Below are 18152 nucleotides of genomic sequence, written 5' to 3'. Positions count from 1 at the left end.
CCCTATGACTTCCCCTCATATATTTATACATGGCTATCATGTCTCCTCTCAGCCTTCTCTTCTGCAGGCTAAACATACCGCTCCTCATAGGGTTTGTTCTCCAGACCCTTGATCATTTTAGTTGCCCTCCTCTGGACCCTTTCCAGCTTGTCAACATCTCCCTTCAATTGCGGTGCCCAGAATTGGACACAATATTCCAGGTGTGGTCTGACCAAGGCAGAATAGATGGGGAGTATGACTTCCCTGGTTCTAGATGCTATATCCCTATTTATGCAAGCCAGAATCCCGTTGGCTTTTTTCGCTGCCGCATCACAGTGTAGGCTCATGTTTAACTTGTTGTCCACAAGGACTCCAAGATCTTTTTCACACGTACTGCTGTCTAGCCAGGCATTCCCCATTCTGTATCTTTGCATTCCATTTTTTCTGCCAAAGTGAAGTATCTTGCATTTATCCCTGTTGAACTTCATTTTGTTAGTTTCGGCCCATCTCTCTAATTTGTTACATGAATAACTGGTGATAATGATAATGCATGCGATAATGTAATAATGACATTAATGATAATGCAATAGTGATGGTAGGAGGAGGAAGAGAAGCCAGATCGGGCTGCACAGCCTCACAGCTCTCCCATTGAAATAGAGGCCAAAGAAGATGAAGGGAGGAAGGCCTGAGGCGGTTGGGCCTGTGGTTTAAAGAGAAGCAGGGGAGGGTCGGGGGAGGAAGAGAGGGATGAACCAACAACAGTGTGTGAGGACAGGAAGAGGCTGAGGATGGTGACAAAGCAGAGTGTGGGGGGAGAAAGAAGGAAGCGGTTCAAGAAGGAGGAGAAGCCTCGAGTGCGGTACCTGGACCCGCTTCCTGTGCCTCCTCCGCTCCGCCATGTTGTCCCCGTCTGGTCTCCCGGTGACGTGGGGGCTGAGGGGGGAGGGGGGAGCGAGGAGGAGCTAGAAACTCTCGCGAGAAGCCGCGCTGGACGTTATGTAACCATGGGAGACGGCGCGCGCGGGGAGGGGAGGGGGGATAAAATGGAGGGCTCCGCTTCTTCTTCCCGCCTTTTCTCGCCTTCTGCAGAGTTAAGTGACCGGAAGGAGTGGATGTTAAACTCTTTAAAGTCAAATAAGAGGCCTCTGTGGAGATGGATTCAAACCCACAGTCTTTAAAGCAGGCCTGGGCCAACTTGGGCCCTCCAGGTGTTTTGGACTTCAATTCCCACAATGGAATTGTGGGAGTTGAAGTCCAAAACACCTGGAGGGCCCGAGTTGGCCCAGGCCTGATCTACATTACCACATAATCTGGCGTGGAAATCACCTATCAGACAGATGGCAAGCTATTTAGCCTCAACAGACTGAAAGCCAAAACCAAGGTCACAACAACACCTGTTATAGAACTCCAATATGCTGATGATAATGTAGTCTGTGCTCATTCAGAAGGTCTACAAGAAAGGTACAAACTTGGCTGTGACTTTTATGGAACATATATTTTAACAATTTAACAAAAAAAGAAAAAAATTCATATGTAATCAACCTCGTCCCTACTTTGAGTCCGCTATAATAATAATAATAATAATAATAATAATAATAATAATAAAACTTTATTTATATACTGCCTTATCTCCCAGATGGGACTCAGGGCGGTTTACAGTCATAAAAGCAACACAAACATTACATAACAACATAACACATTATTAAACAAAGTAAAAAATACAATTATAACAACAAATAACACTTACATGACCAGATCAAGGGGACGGGAACCATAAACCCAATGTATTAAAATGCATCATTTTAGGCTAGGGAAATGTTGTGCAATATATTCAGGCCCAGAAATCGGCGGTAGAATCATAGAATCATAGAGTAGTAGAGTTGGAAGAGACCTCATGGGCCATCCAGTCCAACCCCCTGCCAAGAAGCAGGAAATCGCATTCAAAGCACCCCCGAGAGATGGCCATCCAGCCTCTGCTTAAAAGCCTCCAAAGAAGGAGCCTCCACCACAGCCCGGGGGAGAGAGTTCCACTGTCGAACAGCCCTCACAGTGAGGAAGTTCTTCCTGATGTTCAGGTGGAATCTCCTTTCCTGTAGTTTGAAGCCATTGTTCCGTGTCCTAGTCTGCAGGGCAGCAGAAAACAAGCTTGCTCCCTCCTCCCTATGACTTCCCTTCACGTATTTGTACATGGCTATCATGTCTCCTCTCAGCCTTCTCTTCTGCAGGGTAACATGCCCAGCTCTTTAAGCCACTCCTCATAGGGCTTGTTCTCCAGACCCTTAATCATTTTAGTCGCCCTCCTCTGGACGCTTTCCAGCTTGTCAACATCTCCCTTCAACTGCGGTGCCCAAAATTGGACGCAGTATTCCTTGTGTGGTCTGACCAAGGCAGAATAGAGGGGGAGCATGACTTCCCTGGATCTAGACGCTATTCCCCTATTGATGCAGGCCAGAATCCCGTTGACTTTCTTAGCAGCCGCATCACATTGTTGGCTCATGTTTAACTTGTTGTCCATGAGGACTCCAAGGTCTTTTTCGCACACACTGCTGTCAAGCCAGGCGTCCCCCATTCTGTATCTTTGATTTCCATTTTTTCTGCCGAAGTGAAGTATCTTGCATTTGGTACAGTCATGTGAAATGTCCAATGTAATTACTCAAAAACCTGCCGACACCACCAGGTCTTCAGTTCCTTACGGAAATTGGATAATGTAGGGGATTGCCTGATCTCTTTTGGCAGTGCATTGAGGAGATAAAGCAGGGTATAAATAAATATAATATTATTAATAATAATAAACCATTTTTCCATACTTTTCCCACTATTTTCCCCCTCCCTCTCCTGTTCACATTAGGAAAACCACATTCCAGATGGCTAGATTCAATCAAGAAAGCCACAGCCCTGAATCTGCAAGAACTGAATCATAGGGTGACTTGGAGATCTCTCATTTATTGGGTCACCATAAGTTGAGGTTGACTTGAGGGCAGTCAACAACAATGTCACTATCTAGTAATGGACTGCTATTATTTATTATTAGGATAAATACATATCAGGAGAGTCGTGTATTAGGACACTTATCAGAGAATCCTAATGTATATCTGGACACTCTGGCCTATTACGTATCTTCAAAATTCACAGAAGGTTATTTGTGCCTCTGCTATGTAGTTACATACATGTAAAATTACACAATAGAGGATTCCAGGTAGTATGTGTTGTCGAAGGTAGTATGTTTATTTATAAACTCTGAAGAACTAAAGGATCAATATATTCAGTCTAGTATAATGCAGACACGATGGAATACTCTTGCATTACCTTACATCTCATGTTTTTGAAGACAAATCAAGAAAAGTAATGCAACAATAATACATCCCAATTAAAATGTGCCTAACCCCTGCAATTCTTTTGTCGAGATGTTCACATTTTGGAGCTATTCCTAGACAGGAAGGATTGTGAAGCAATAAGAATTACAGGTCTGTAACTGATGCAAGCTTTGTGGGAAATGGTTTCAAGATGTTACTCAAAGATAACTGAAACAGACTTGGAGAAAGGTGAATTAGGCAAGGCTGATTCAAACGTATTTGCTCTTAGACACTGAAGTAGTGTCTATTTTTATTATTTAACTGGATTATGTTATGTTTGTTTGGTTTAAGTGTGTCTTTTTCCCCTGTCCTTTTTGATGATGTATGTATTTTGTTAAAACGCAATAAAAACATTTTTAAAGTACTGTATTTGCTCTCTCATGCCCCAGGAAAGAATAATATGTACTTTGGAATAGCCATTAAAATCCACAACAGATAAAATCAAAGTGCACAACTATGCCATCCCTATCGAGTAGGATTAATGTAAAAGGCAGTTTGTAATCTCTCACTCAACCAGTTTGTAACCTCTGTTTCCGTGTGTTTGTGTCCAGTGTGGGTGGCGGACAGAAAATCTATACTGCCTTATTTAAGGGTTTTCTGAGCTAGTTTGACTTTGTGGAGAACCATTGAATCCAGATGGTGAGATATTTGTTCTTGGGAACTAGATCAGTAGAATATCTTGGCTATTGTGTATTTTCTTAGCAATGAGATTGAGTGGGGGGAAATAACAATAGATGCATTAAAGGGGAGATTACCTAGAAGGTGTACAGTTTACTACTTTGGACTACTACTATATCTTCAGCTGGTAGAGTCGTTGGTCATGGTGGCTGTGAGGATTATGGGAGTAGTAAAAAAATTGATAACATTTCCAAGATCTGAGCTTAGAATAGCCAAACTCAGAGCTTTTCCTTAAGTGAGGGAAGAGGAAGAGGGCAAGGAAAGAACTCTAGCAAGTGGGCCACCTATAGCTCAGGATGAGTATGCTTTGTTTTTATGGTGACCAAAACATCCACTTATGGCATATGGTTAGTGCATGCAACGCTACATGATAACTTTCTGGTAACGTCAGTGAATGATTGTTAAAAAGTAAGCAAGTCCTGCAAAATCTCTGGCATGAGATCAGACCACAATTTATAGTGAGCTGAAAACTTTTCAGAAAAATAGACTGAGGCATACTGAACCACAATATTAATCCACAACAAAATATTTGTGCAACTATAATAATAATAATAATAATAATAATAATAATAATAATAATAATAATAATACTTTATTCTTATACCCCGCCCCATCTCCCCGAAGGGACTCAGGACGGCTTACATGGGGCCAAGCCCGGAACAACAATATAAAACAATAGCAAACAGTAAAAACAGACCAATCAACAATAAAACATCAAACAACGATAAAAACAGTCATAAAAGTCACATACAAAATAAAATCTTAAAATCCCAAATGATCTGGGTCAAGGTGCAAAATATGTCGATGTCAACAGGGAGGGGGAGATTACCCAGCTGTCATAGTCCATTAAACTAGCTCATTGAGCTGAAAAGCCATTTCATGGTGATTTTGTTTAAGGGATAATTATTATGTGATTTGTTCACAGATGTCAGGTTTGGATTTGGACAACATACTTTTCCAAGTCAGGCTGAATTGATTTTTGTCAAATCAACATGTCATCAGATTAAACATCTCTCCTAAAATATCAGCCTCACCATCACTGTTATTTACGGTAATTTCATTCAACTAATTTCATTTATAGTAATTGTTTTTTAAAACTTTCTAAATGAACACTACAATTCCTTGTCACATGATTTGACATTTATGCATGAAGAGCATGATGGGATATGTTCACATAATACAGTTATCAGTGTTGGTCTTACCTATGATATGCTGCCTTCTTTGTGTTAGATCAGTGGCTCTCAACCTGTGGGTCCCCAGGTAGTTTGGCCTACAACTCCCAGAAATCCCAGCCAGTTTACCAGGTGTTAGGATTTTTGACAATTTGAAGGCCAAAACATCTGGGGACCCATAGGTTGAGAACCTCTGTGTTAGATAAATCTGGTTAGATAAAGCCATGGTCCAGAGAGTTGGAGCTGATGTTTAGAGTCTGTGAGGAATATATGGGGTGGGCGGTCATAGCTTGCAGCACATGCAATAGGACCCCATTGGATTCTGGCCATATTTGCATATTCTGTCAGGCCTTGCTAAGACATCGTATTTCAAATCCTTGAAATATTATTCAGGAAGACAGCTCCAAGTTCACAAATGCAGAATTTCACTTTTATCCTTCTTATTACTTAATAAACGATATAAAACCCGATGTCTTCCATGAAGCTAATCGGTATCATTTGGCAGCACAGCTATCAGGGATGCTGCTGGCAGGTTCAATTTCTGTTAAAAGAGGAAGCCCGCTGGGCATTTCATAGAGCTTTTAATAATCACAGGAAATCTAATAATTGTACAAGCTGATCTAAGACTTTAGCAAACCTCATGTCTTCTGATTTGAAAACCTTCTGAGGCCCTCTAAGCCCACAGAGTTCAAAATTCATGAGCTTGGAAAGTTACTTTGCAGAAGCAATTTATTTCTGTTACTCCTTATAATATTTAAACGCTGTTACTTTTTGCAATGTGAATTAGTTCATTGGGTAACTCAGTGCATTCTTCGTTTCTTGATCTTTCTTGCTAAAAGTCGCTGAGAAACAATAAAAATGATATAATTTTTTGGTAAATTAAGTAGCTTTGCTATCATTAATTGTGTTATACCTTTGAATGTAACTTTGACGTGCTGGCATCTCTCCCCCTTTCCTATAATGTACTAATTGGTAAGTACATAAATTGAAATGCATTGCTTTCCAGATGTGCCTCAAAAAACATTTAGCCCTCCTTTCTCTGTAAGTAATGCAACCAAAAGCAAATAATAAATCAAGCCCTGAGCGAGAAGGGGGATATGTGGAAAGGGCAAAAGATTGATCTCACTTTACAAGGACAAAAAGACATAAAAACAATGCATTGTTTGATATAATAGCGGCAATAATGTAAAAACCTGTTTACAGTTCTGTCCTTTGAACAATCAAAACGCTGCCTCTTTGAGAGAACAATCATGCTACTGCAGACAGACGTAATTGTGTAAATGTTAAATGTGGAGGTAGTTACTATTACTCAAAATCATGACGTCTTCATGTTGGAAACCTCTTTGACAGCTCACTTCTGGGGCTTGTCTTTAAACTGAATGAAAATGAAAGAGGCCATCCTCTTGCTAAAAAAGACAAAGGGGGCCACTACAAGAGAAAAGGGAAAAGAAATGCAATAAATATCAGATAATTTGGATAGCACTATTGAAGCTTACACAGTGAACTCACACTGGAAGGTTTCACCATCTAACAGCTGTAATTGAATTATATTATGCCAGCTTGCAATCTATGACACCGTCTCTAAATGTGGTTCATGAACATATCAATTAGTATGCTGTCCTTCCCTTCCTCTGTTCACCACCATTGTAATTTTCTAATAAAATCTGTGTATTTTTAAAAACTAGGAAAGGAAATTTCACTTGAACTTCAGGAACAGCTTCCTGACCATAAGAACTCTTCAACAGTGGAACTCTCTGCCTCAGAGTCCGGTCAAAGTGCCTTCCTTGGAGGCTTTTAAACAGAGGCTGGATGGCCATTTGTCAGGGGTGCTTTGATTGTGCCTTTGCTACATGGTAGGAGCTTGGACTAGATGGCCCATGCGGTATCTAATCTATGCTGTTGCTGCTCAGTTGTTTAGTCATCTCCGACTCTTCGTGACCTCATGGACCAGTCCACGCCAGAGCTCCCTGTCGGCCGTCAACGCCCCCAGTTCCTTCAAGGTCAAGCCAGTTACTTCAAGGATACCCTCCATCCATCTTGCCCTTGGTCGGCCTCTCTTCCATTTTCCTTCCATTTTCCCCAGCATTGTGAACTTTTCCAAGCTTTCCTGTCTCCTCATGATGTTGCCAAAATGCTTCAGCTTTGCCTCTAATATCCTTCCCTCCTGGAGGATGGACTGGTTGGATCTTCTTGCGGTCCAAGGCACTCTCAGGATTTTCCTCCAGCACCAGAGTTCAAAAGCGTCTATCTTCCTTTGCTCAACCTTCCTTATGGTCCAGCTCTCACATCCATAGGTTACTATGTGGAATACCATTGCTTTGACTATGCAGACCTTTGTTACCAGTGTGATATCTCTGCTCTTCACTATTTTGTCAAGGTTGGCCATTGCTCTCCTCCAAAGAAGTAAACGTCTTCTGATTTCCTGGCTGCAGTCTACATCTGCAGTGATCTTCATGCCTAGAAATATAAAGTCTGTCACTGCCTCCACGTTTTCTCCCTCTATTTGCCAGTTATCAATAGGTGTAGTTGCCATGATCTTGGGTTTAACTGCAACCCAGCTTTTGCACTTTCTTCTTTCACCTTGGTGATAAGGCTCCTCAGCTCTTCCTCACTTTCAGCCATCAGAGTGGTATCATCTGCATACCTAATGTTGTTAATGTTCCTCCAGCAATTTTAACTCCGGCCTTGGATTCTTCAAGCCTCGCATGTCGCATTATGTTATCTAGTCTATGATTACTCTATTTATGGGTTGTTTTTGGTCTGCAATTAAGTAATCTACAGGTTAGCTTGATAACATATTAATTGGCATGAATTCATAAACAATCAACTTTGAAATTTTAATTGGAATGAAGAAGCATATTTGGGTCCACTGATATGGACATTCTGGTGTGATTTAAAACTAAATGCTGTTTGTGAAAATGAATAATTTTAATAAAGATGGCAAATAGACTAAATTGTGTGCAGCTCTCCTGCAAAAAGTGGTGCAATCCAGTAGAAGCTCTTGTTTATTTCAGATTGCCAAGGTCTACAAATCAGAGTGAATCAAATAATGGTGGGTGAGAAGGCAAATCATCATCTCCATGAACCATATACTGGGGTGATTTCAAAAGTACATATGAATGAGGAATGCTTGGAGACAATTATAAATCAGCCAGAGATCTACCAGAGATCTACTTGCCCTAACATCTTGCTGCGTCTCTTTATGTGCTTTCATATTTACTAAATAAATTGTACTTTTTCATTGCACAGATGTACAGTAATTCAGCTATTAACAAAACAATAAATAATACTGAGCACAGTTTATTTCATGTGTCCATGCTTTGCAGACTTTTAAAAAAATGGTAAGTTATTTAGTGTGATTAGTTTTAGTTTTTCTGATAGCTGATCATACGAAAATCTGGCTGTGCTCCAGGTATATCGGATGTATGTTCCCTGCTTTCTGTTGCACCATGCTCAACTATTTTGGAAGGTTCAGAGTCCTGGGAGGTAGGACTGGCCAGAGCATCACCAGTATTGTTGCAGTGAAGGGGGGATGCCATATCTGGGGGAGGATCTGAAGGCTTGCTTGGAGCAGATGGAGTGGGTATGGACAAGGGAAGGTTCATCATGTAGAAGGCACTGCCCAAGCGCCGGGATACCTTTGGGGAGACAAGGAATGATAGCGATTAATTTTTGAAATATTGCCAGTTGAATGTGATATCTATACATATGTAGCAGATTATCCAGAAGACAGATGGATCCATATGATATCTGAGCCTTCCATTCTTGGGCTATAATTCTTAGCACTTCCCAAGGAACATGACCATTGACTGTGATCACGTAATTCTCTTGAATGCAAAGTTCTATAATCATCTCTTGGCGTCTTCATCCATTTCTCCACTAAAGCATGAAATTATAGTTCATATGCCCATTTCTGAGAATGATACTGACATTGCTAAGACACCCCTAGTGTTTCAGTAGTAACAGACCTTGTTAAATAGCATCTATGTTGGTCTACGTCAGAGGAACATTTAGACCAGGCATGGGAAACTTCTGCACTCCCGGTGTTTTGGACTTCAACTCCCACAATTCCTAACAACCTACTGGCTCTTAGGAATTGTGGGAGTTGGAATCCAAAACAACTGGAGGGCCAAAGTTTGCCCATGCTTGATTTAGACAGAAGAACACTGCCTGGATTTAAAATATTTGTTAATAATGTACTATTTTGAGACAGTGTGGTGTAGTAGTTTGAGTGTTGGACTAGGAAACTGGGAGTCCAGTCCTGAATCTCTACTTGACCAAGGAAAACCAGATGGATGGCCTTGTGCAAGCTGCATTCTCTCAGCATGAGAGGAAGGCAAGGGCAAGTTCCTTCTGAACAAATTCTACCAAGAAATCTCCATGATAGGCTCATCCTGGGGTCACCATAAGTCAGAAATAACTTGAAGGCACAAAACAATAAGGAACTGTTTTAGTGGTCAGGCCCTACCTAAATCTAGGCTTGTGTTAAAAGCCATATAAACAGTCAATGAAATTTTAACATAGACATGTCCATGGAACAACTTTCATTCTTTCAGTATGCTGAATTTCAGTATTTTTAGTTTAATTGTGTTTATTTCTTACCTGCAACCGTATCTTTAATGCAGGTCCAAGTTTTAACCCCATTGTGTCCAAAAGATGTTCTTCTGTGAGTAAGGGTAAGGTTTCTCCATCAATGGCGTGGTCTTTAAATATCTTATCAAACAAAACAAATTGATATTTCAGCAATAAATCAAAATTCAGAGAGCTAAAATAGATTTTTTGAGTAAAAGAGAATAAAATTAAGTGAGTGCGCCTCTTTTTTCTTTTCAGTGAAAGGTATTTTGGAGGTGACCCAGAGGTCATGCTTTCACTTCTGCCAGAGCTTGGAAATATTAATAAAAATGTCATTGTCCACTTTATGTCTATTTATGCCTCTTTTTCATCAATGCATAAGTCAGTATTTTCTGTCACATTCCAGAAATCTATAGGATTCAGAACAGAGAGCAATCCAATATTTTCTGAAATCTTGGCTAATGGGTTGTGGATATGTTTTATCAGTGGAAACCCCCCTCCTCAACACACACACACAAACCTTTTTTTTTTGGGCTGCAGCAGTGGAAAACTCTGCCTCTTTGGTCGCCCAAACGACAGTCTGACGATACTATGAGGACAGACAAGTATCCAGAGCATGCTAAACTCTCTTATACTCCTCTCATTAAGATCCACTTCTGACTCCTGAAAAGCCTATTGAGTACTGTCAATCTCAGATGAAGCCGTGGCTTCATCACAGAGATCCTTCATCCTGGCATATAGGATTGCTCTGCCAGGCACGTTTAACTTTTGTTTGAACCATCTCTGATCTACCCCTCTTTTAAAACGACAGCTACACCCTCTTATAGAAAATTAAGCAATATTGACATTACCTGTGCATAGTCTGAACACCCTGGAAGGCTGATGATAAAACTATATACATCTTCAACAGTCCATTTGCGGATATCTTCAATAGAAGAAATGTCTTCTGCATTCAGAATCAGGCCAGACGTGGCTGTGGGAATGAATGAATAGGGTTGGCGTTCAGTTTCATGTAAAGAGACGAGAAAATACTGTATCTAATGTTTTTGTGTAGTACCTATGCTATGCACTAAGGTACCCAATGGAATGCTAAAGCTGCATGTCTTTTGTATGTTTATTTGACTTCTATGCCTCCTTTCTTCCAAAAAATGGGAGGTAGAGGTGGGACTTCAACTGTGCTGATTGGGGAGGGATAGTCCCAATTAGCCTTCAGCTGTACAACTTTATCAAATGCTCTAAATTCAAAAAGCTTCTAGACCCTTTGTTTCTTATGTTTAACAAGACATATGCAGTAGCGCCAAAAGTCTCTCTCTCTAAGGTGGCAAAGCCTCTCTTCCATGCACTAACAGTGTATGCTTCCAGCAATGATGTTAACCCTTTGTCCATACTTCTGTAATTCTCACACTATCAAATATAGGAACATAGGAAATATATTCCTCTTTGGGTCCTGTGGGGATAAAAGTGGAAAATAAATACCCCTTCAAACATTTTAAGTGTTGGGTTAAAGAGAAAAAAAAGGTCTTGCATTTCTGTATGTATTGCTACTGTTATGTGTTTCCTTACTGACTATAGCTTTTGGTGACTCTATCATAAGAGTATTTTTGGTAAGATTTATTCAGAGATATACTATTGCCGTCTCCTCAGGCAGAGAGAGTGAGATTTGTTGTATATTCATAGAGTCTAAAGAAACTCTATGCCATGTAGTCTCAATTTCTCACTGTGCAAGAAAAATACAGGAACAATCCCCAGTGAGCTTCCAGGTTTGAACAAAGATTCAAAGCCTGGTTTCTCAGAATCCTGGTTAATAGCTCCACAGAAAACCAGCAATAAGCATAAATAACAGTACCTTGCAAGTTTATGTTTTTTATGAATGGAAGTCATGTGTTTGTGCAACAATAAAATACAGCCAGTTCTTTACATTTGCAGAGGTTTCCACTCTGCCATAAGCATTGCTTACCTGAAGGTAGCAGTGGGTTGTTGGGTACAGAGAAGCCATATGGGAGAGCAGAGAATGCAAATGCAGAGGGATACACATACTTTTCTTCAAAGGCTGAGCAAGAGTTGCTAGAATCTTTTTCATTCCCATTGTTGCAGCCATTGGTTTCGCTGGGTATTTCATGGCTTCCTGAATCTTTCCTTAAGCCATGCTCATACTCCTTGCAATTTTTGGCCACCACAGCAGGTGGCTCCGTATGGACTTTGCTTTGTTCATGTTTGCTCAGCATCTCCACCTCTGCCTCTTTTTTGTCCTCTTTCTCTTCATCAGCCATCACAGCGGCCAGGTCTGTGGCCTTGTCTTCCACTTGGCTCTTGATGCCATTGATGGTACAATCATTGGCCTTATGATTCCCAGCTCTTCGGCCCGGACGTCGAGCTCGTTCCCTTTGTAGAGTGCTGACAGGCGGGTAGGGGTTGGTGGCCATGAGCATGGCATTGCCATGAAGTTCGTCAAGGGTTGTTCGATGAACATACAAGTCATTAGGAAGGTGGCCTTCAGGTATCCTGTGTCTCCCCCGGAAGGCAACTGGGCTAGCTGGGATGCTGTGGTAAAGAAAGGGGCCTTCTATCCCTAACAGCCCTTTGCGATGCGCTTTTTCGATTTCCTTTTGTTGAAAAATGGCACCCATTTCCATCTCCATCCTAGACAAGGGAACATGACATAGGGAAGTGGAATCGATAGTATACATTGAAATGAAATATGGTTATTGTCAATGTCATCATCATTGTTAGTTCCAAGCTAAGAATAAAGGACACGCAGCTTGATTTATAAGCATGGAGCTGTGACTTAGGGTTCAGTAATCCCTCAGGTAGCAGCTTATGCATAATAATAAAAAAAAGAAATACACTATCAAAAGAGAGTAGAACACAACAAAGATTCCACAGAAAACAGATTTATATATAAAGATGAAAATCCAGGTAAATGTATTACAGCTGAAACACAAATAAGACACATCCCACTATAGTTAGGAATGACTGTGACCAATTTCCTGTTTTCCTTTTGTCCAGAAAAATAACTTACTGGACACCTTAACACTCTTCCTCTTTGTCTTTAAAACAATCTTGAACTGGACAACCTTTGAACCACTACTTCTTAAACTGTGGGTACTGACCCCCAAATGTGGTCCCCTTAGCTCAATGTTGGGGTCTTGAAAAATTTGGCAACAATAAAAGGTTTCTGAATGCCACCCATTTACCTAAAGCTGTAAAGCAGTTTTTATAGTGGACTCTGCAAAATATGCTTCAGCTGTACTCCACAAAAAGGAAAGTCAATATTTTTAGCACGCCTTGCAAATGCGGATTTGTTAGCAGTTTTTATACCTCTTTTATATACCTATATACCTGAGTCATATAAAAATATCCCAGTTTTCATCTTTGAAATGTTGGAGGGTATGTTGATGGCTGTTAGCAAATATGTGATAACTTCAATGTATGTCTAAACACGTTTAGTGATTCAAGCCCATACGACTATAATCCCTGCTTAGCTTGATGTCCAATTTTGAAAGCAGGTTTAAGATATAATCAAATGTTAGTGCCACTATTTTAGCACTAACCTCATGAATTCTAATCAAGCTAAATTCAGTTACTGTTGTATTTCTTTTTAATCAGAGAACAACTAAGAAAATGATCAGAGAGGCTAACAAGACATTGCTCCAATGTTGAATTGTAGGATGCATTGCATTTGTACTTTACCTGGCAATGTTTTGTTTCTGAACCAGTTCTTGCCTTCTGGTTACAGCTTCCATAGATTCTGGTTGGAGAAAGCTATATCCTTAAAAAAAGTTGATAAAAAGTTAAAATTTTACAATGTTAATGTGAAGACTATTTCCCAATATTGATGAGTTTCTTTGTGTTCTTTGTGGTCGTGAATTTATCTGACTAATGTGAAAAAAATTTCAGATTGGAGAAACATATCACCAAATGCAGGAAAGCACAATTTTTGGTACGCAATTCTGTTTTATTTAGTTTTTTAGGCTAAAAATATGCATTGTATTCACATACAATTTGTTTAGAACAAATTTTCTATCACTTCTCTGGTTGAGGGATTCATTGTAGGGTTGTGCAATTAAGTACATGTTTTGCATGACTTCATGCAGGATGGGACTAGAGGCATTTCTCTCTGGAAGTTTGCTACTTATTGAGGAAGCAGATTACTAAGTCAAATAGCTGTAAACATATCCCACTGATGTTGCGTGGTATGCTTCTGTTGGATATTTTGAAGACTGTATATGAAACTATTTACCGTTAGTGGGACATACAGGTCAACTGATTCCACAGGCAATGCTAGTTCAGACTACTTGTTTTTTATGTATACAAGGAACTACTTTGTAGAGTTGTTGTTGTTATGTTGTGTGCCCTCAAGTAATTTCCAATTTAGTGAGACTTATCACAGTGTTTTCTTGGCAAGATTTGTTCTCAGGGAGAATCTGATTGCAGCTAACAAAGAAAATCTTGTCTATACGGTAGATGAAGTCCTGGATTTGGATTACTGTTGACCTGATGTATGCAATATCCCCACCCACAGATGGCAGCATATCCTCTTCTTCACAACTGTTGATCCAGCAATCATGGGATAAAAGCATGGAGATACAGAAGGTAAAATGCTAAATAAAGGATAATAATAATAATAATAATAATAATAATAATAATAATAATAACTTTATTTTTATACCCCGCCCCATCTCCCCGAAGGGACTCGGGGCGGCTTACATGGGGCCATGCCCGGACATAACAATATAAAAGCAAACAATGCAATAAAACAAATCAATCAACAATAAAAACAACAATATTGATAAAAACAGTCATAGAAAGTCAGCATATGTGATGAACCATGGGCCTTGTAGTCCTGCTCAGGACATTGTAATTCCTGATGAAGATGAAAACTTGGGTTTTTTACCTTCCCAGTCTGAACTGGATTCCTCTCAGCCAGACCCTTCCCAGGCAGATCTGGAAACCTTGCACCTGCAAGAAAGTTGTGCCCCAGAAGTATGTCAAACAACCCCAGAGCCTACTTCTCCCGTGTTCTTGCGCCGGGAGTTTTGTAAACAACAGAGAAGTTTGGATTCAGCTTCGCGCAGGAGTGCGAGGATAGCAGCTAAGAATGTTGCCAATTAACATTGGTTCTCGTGAGAATCTTTAAGGAGTTTAACATCTGGTCTCAGAGTTTAGCTTTCGTTTCTGATTCCCAGAGAACCGCTTTGGTGAGAAAGTTGGACTCTATATAGGTGTTTTGCCCGCGTAGCAACTTCGCGGAGTCAATTCGTCAGCCTACGGAGCGAGTTGTGTCTGGACAGCGCGCTCCGATTCAAGCCTCGCTCTTGCTCAAGCCTTGCCTTGCTATCCAGCCTTCGCCTTGCTTCCCAGCCTTGTTTACCTGCGGACCTTGCCTTGTTTCCCAGGACCAATCCTTGCCTTGTTTCACGGATTTTACCAAGTTATTCCACGGACCTTGTTCTTGTTCTTAGTTACCTTGTTCCACGTTCAAGCCTTGTTTCAAGTATCAAGTTATTTCCTAGCCACGTTCAAGTTTTATGGACTAAAGGACCTTGTCATCTCCCCTCACTTTGCTTGGCAAAGTGAGTGTTTCGGTTATTGGATTACAACTTTGGACCTTAATATTTCATATTGGACATTAATTCCTTGGACTAATTTTGACCTTTCCTGAAAGGTCTGCTTCTGGACTATCTTTTACATTTGCTTTTATTAACTTTATATATTCCTTCAATAAAGATATTAGATAGATTCTGGCCTCTGTGTATGGTTATTGGTGCCTCTGCCGCCTGGGTCGTGACAGTTTGACTCCGCCACCCATAAGCACCAACTAACCGAGGCCAGGATGTCTACCGGAGCCGCGCCGGCTGGACAGCCGCTCAGCTACACCATCAGCAAGGACGAAGTGGACCGCATCCGTGACAGACTCAACGCGCAGGATGGGGAAATAAAAGGGTTGAGGGAGCGCGGAGTTCGCCTCCCGGCCATGGCGTTGCCTACCAAGTTTTCTGGAGAAGCTGCTAAGGTTCATGTTTTCCGCCGCCAATGTCAAGCTTATCTAGAGGCCCGTGATGCCGAGTTTCCCCAAGAAGACATCAAGGTGGCGTGGGTCTACAGTCTTCTAGACGGACCAGCGGCTAGCTGGGCGACGGCCCTGTTTGATCAAGCCTCCCCCCACCTGAGTTCAGCACAACGCTTCTTGGATCACCTTAAGGAGACCTGGGGAATCGAGGACAATTTGGAGGCAGCCGGTCACAAACTCCGGCGCCTCCTTCAAGGAGACAGACCCATGTCTCAGTACATAGCCGAGTTCCGCGTGCTGGCCCACAACACCGGCTGGAACGATGTAGCCCTCAGAGGACAATTTCGGGAGGGTCTCAACATTGAAATGCTGGAAGAAATCTCCAAGGTGGATCCTCCCCAGACCCTCGAGGCACTCATTGATCAATGTTTACGGGCTGAAGTCATGATTGCCAACAGGAAACAATGGGTTCGAGGCCAGGGCGGTAGAGCCGGGGCAAAACCCCCCGCTCCCGCCAGTGTTCAGCCACGTCCGGTGTGGAGACCCCCGCCGCCAACCCCATACCCCAGAGGAGGCGAGGAGGTGCCGATGCAGTTGGGCAATGTGCGTCCCAGACTAGATGCCGCCGAGAAGGCCCGTCGTCAACGCTTGAACCTCTGCTGGTACTGCGGGAACGGGGGCCACTTCGCCAGAGAGTGCCCAGCCAAAGGGAAGCCTGCCGCCCGTCTTGCGGCGGCGTCCTCCACGGAGTCGAAGGCGTCTGAGCCGACTGGCACACAGCCGGCGGGGGAAGCCAACGACCGGGTGTAGAGAGGCTCGCCAACCCGGTCAAAAAATCCATCCAAGAGCCGCCAACCGGGGTCCTGTTCCTTCTCGTGGTCACATTATGGTCAGCAAAAAGGGGACCCGTCATGATCCACGCCATGATAGACTCTGGAGCTACCAACAATTTCATCGATAGAGAGTATGCCGACTCTCTGGGATTACAATATCATGATTTCAAGAATGCCCGTGTGGTGCAAGCCATAGACGGCCGTCCCCTCAAGACGGGCCCCGTAAGCCAGTGGTCGGAACCCACCAGGATGTGGATAAGGGAACATATGGAAGAGATTTCCTTCTTTGTTACCGAGGTTCCCCATTTCCCTGTGATTTTGGGAATTCCATGGCTGACACTCCACGACCCTAACATCTCCTGGTCCAACAGAGAACTGCAGTTTGCTTCACCGTACTGCCAAAACCATTGCCTCGTAGCCAAGGTATGCCATGCCACAGACTCCGAGCCCATCATCACCTTGCCAAAGAAGTACTCCGAGTATTGGGATGTATTCAATGAGAAAGAAGCCGAAAAATTACCCCCACATAGACCTTATGACTGTGCCATTGACTTGGTGGAGGGGGCCCCGATCCCGCGAGGGCATCTCTACTCCCTGACTGAACCAGAGCAAGAAGCTCTCAGGGAATTCTTAGAGACAAACCTTCGCAAGGGGTTCATCAGACCCTCTCAATCCCCAGCCGCCTCCCCAGTGATGTTTGTGAAGAAGAAGTCAGGGGAATTACGCTTGGTGGTGGACTACAGAGCATTGAACAATATCACCAAGCGGAACAGCTATCCCCTGCCCTTAATCTCGGATCTACTGGACCGACTTCGAGGAGCCAAGGTCTACACCAAGCTGGATCTTCGGGGGGCTTATAATCTAGTTCGCATCAGAGAAGGGGACGAGTGGAAGACCGCCTTCCAGACTAAATTCGGATTATTCGAGTCCCGAGTTATGAATTTCGGTTTATGCGGAGCTCCCGCAACGTTCCAGCATTTTGTCAACGATATTTTTCAGGACTATCTAGACAGATTCTTGATAATCTACCTGGACGATTTTTTGGTGTTTTCCAGATCACAATCAGAACATGAGAACCACGTCAAAATGGTGTTGCAACGATTGCGGGATCATGGACTTTATGCCAAGCTAGAAAAATGCGCTTTTGATCTACAAGAGGTAGATTTCCTTGGCTACCGCATCTCGCCTCTAGGGCTTTCCATGGATCCAGCCAAAGTTTCAGCAGTATTGGAATGGCGGGCGCCAACTAACAAGAAAGAGGTGCAGCGTTTCTTGGGGTTCGCGAACTACTACCGCAAGTTCATTCCAGATTTTGCCCGCTGGTCCGACCCCATCACTAGCTGCATCCGTGGAAAGCAGCCTTTCCGCTGGACTGATCAAGCAGAGAAAGGGTTCCAGCAACTGAAGAAACTATTCACCTCCCAGCCAATTCTACAGCACCCAAATCCTGGAACCCCTTTTGTGGTGCAAGCGGACGCCTCTGATGTGGCAATTGGGGCTGTACTCTTACAACCGGTGGGAGATCACCTCCACCCCTGTGCCTTTTATTCTCGTC

At 42.4% G+C, this 18152-nt stretch overlaps 3 protein-coding genes across 4 annotated transcripts in view; 1 reads left to right on the top strand and 2 right to left on the bottom strand.

The window, feature by feature from the left end:
• The window catches only part of sec62 (SEC62 homolog, preprotein translocation factor), a 32730-nt gene extending 31747 nt beyond the window's left edge, over positions 1-983 (bottom strand). Inside the window, exon 1 of the mRNA XM_003218141.3 lies at positions 843-983. Coding sequence (XP_003218189.1) covers positions 843-878 — 36 coding nt within the window. The 5' untranslated portion in view covers positions 879-983. The remainder of the gene's footprint in view (positions 1-842) is intronic.
• A 3603-nt stretch (positions 984-4586) lies between these two features.
• The window catches only part of samd7 (sterile alpha motif domain containing 7), a 29507-nt gene continuing 15941 nt past the window's right edge, over positions 4587-18152 (bottom strand). For both annotated transcript variants that reach the window (XM_062976757.1, XM_003218155.4), the window contains exons 5-9: positions 13445-13523; positions 11712-12394; positions 10606-10727; positions 9785-9895; positions 4587-8820 (exon numbers count right to left, since the gene is read on the bottom strand). In XM_062976757.1, the coding sequence (XP_062832827.1) occupies positions 8548-8820; positions 9785-9895; positions 10606-10727; positions 11712-12394; positions 13445-13523 (1268 nt within the window). In that variant the 3' untranslated portion in view covers positions 4587-8547. The remainder of the gene's footprint in view (positions 8821-9784; positions 9896-10605; positions 10728-11711; positions 12395-13444; positions 13524-18152) is intronic.
• The window catches only part of LOC134297893 (uncharacterized), a 42605-nt gene continuing 29383 nt past the window's right edge, over positions 4931-18152 (top strand). Inside the window, exons 1-2 of the mRNA XM_062976755.1 lie at positions 4931-5061; positions 14219-14347. The gene's annotated coding sequence lies outside the window, so the exon portion shown is untranslated. The remainder of the gene's footprint in view (positions 5062-14218; positions 14348-18152) is intronic.

The sequence above is a fragment of the Anolis carolinensis genome, chromosome 3 (genome assembly GCF_035594765.1).
Source record: "Anolis carolinensis isolate JA03-04 chromosome 3, rAnoCar3.1.pri, whole genome shotgun sequence".
Classification (NCBI taxonomy): Eukaryota; Metazoa; Chordata; class Lepidosauria; order Squamata; family Dactyloidae; genus Anolis; species Anolis carolinensis.
Note: the sequence above shows the minus strand (reverse complement) of the source record. Positions and strands in the feature narration are given on the sequence as shown.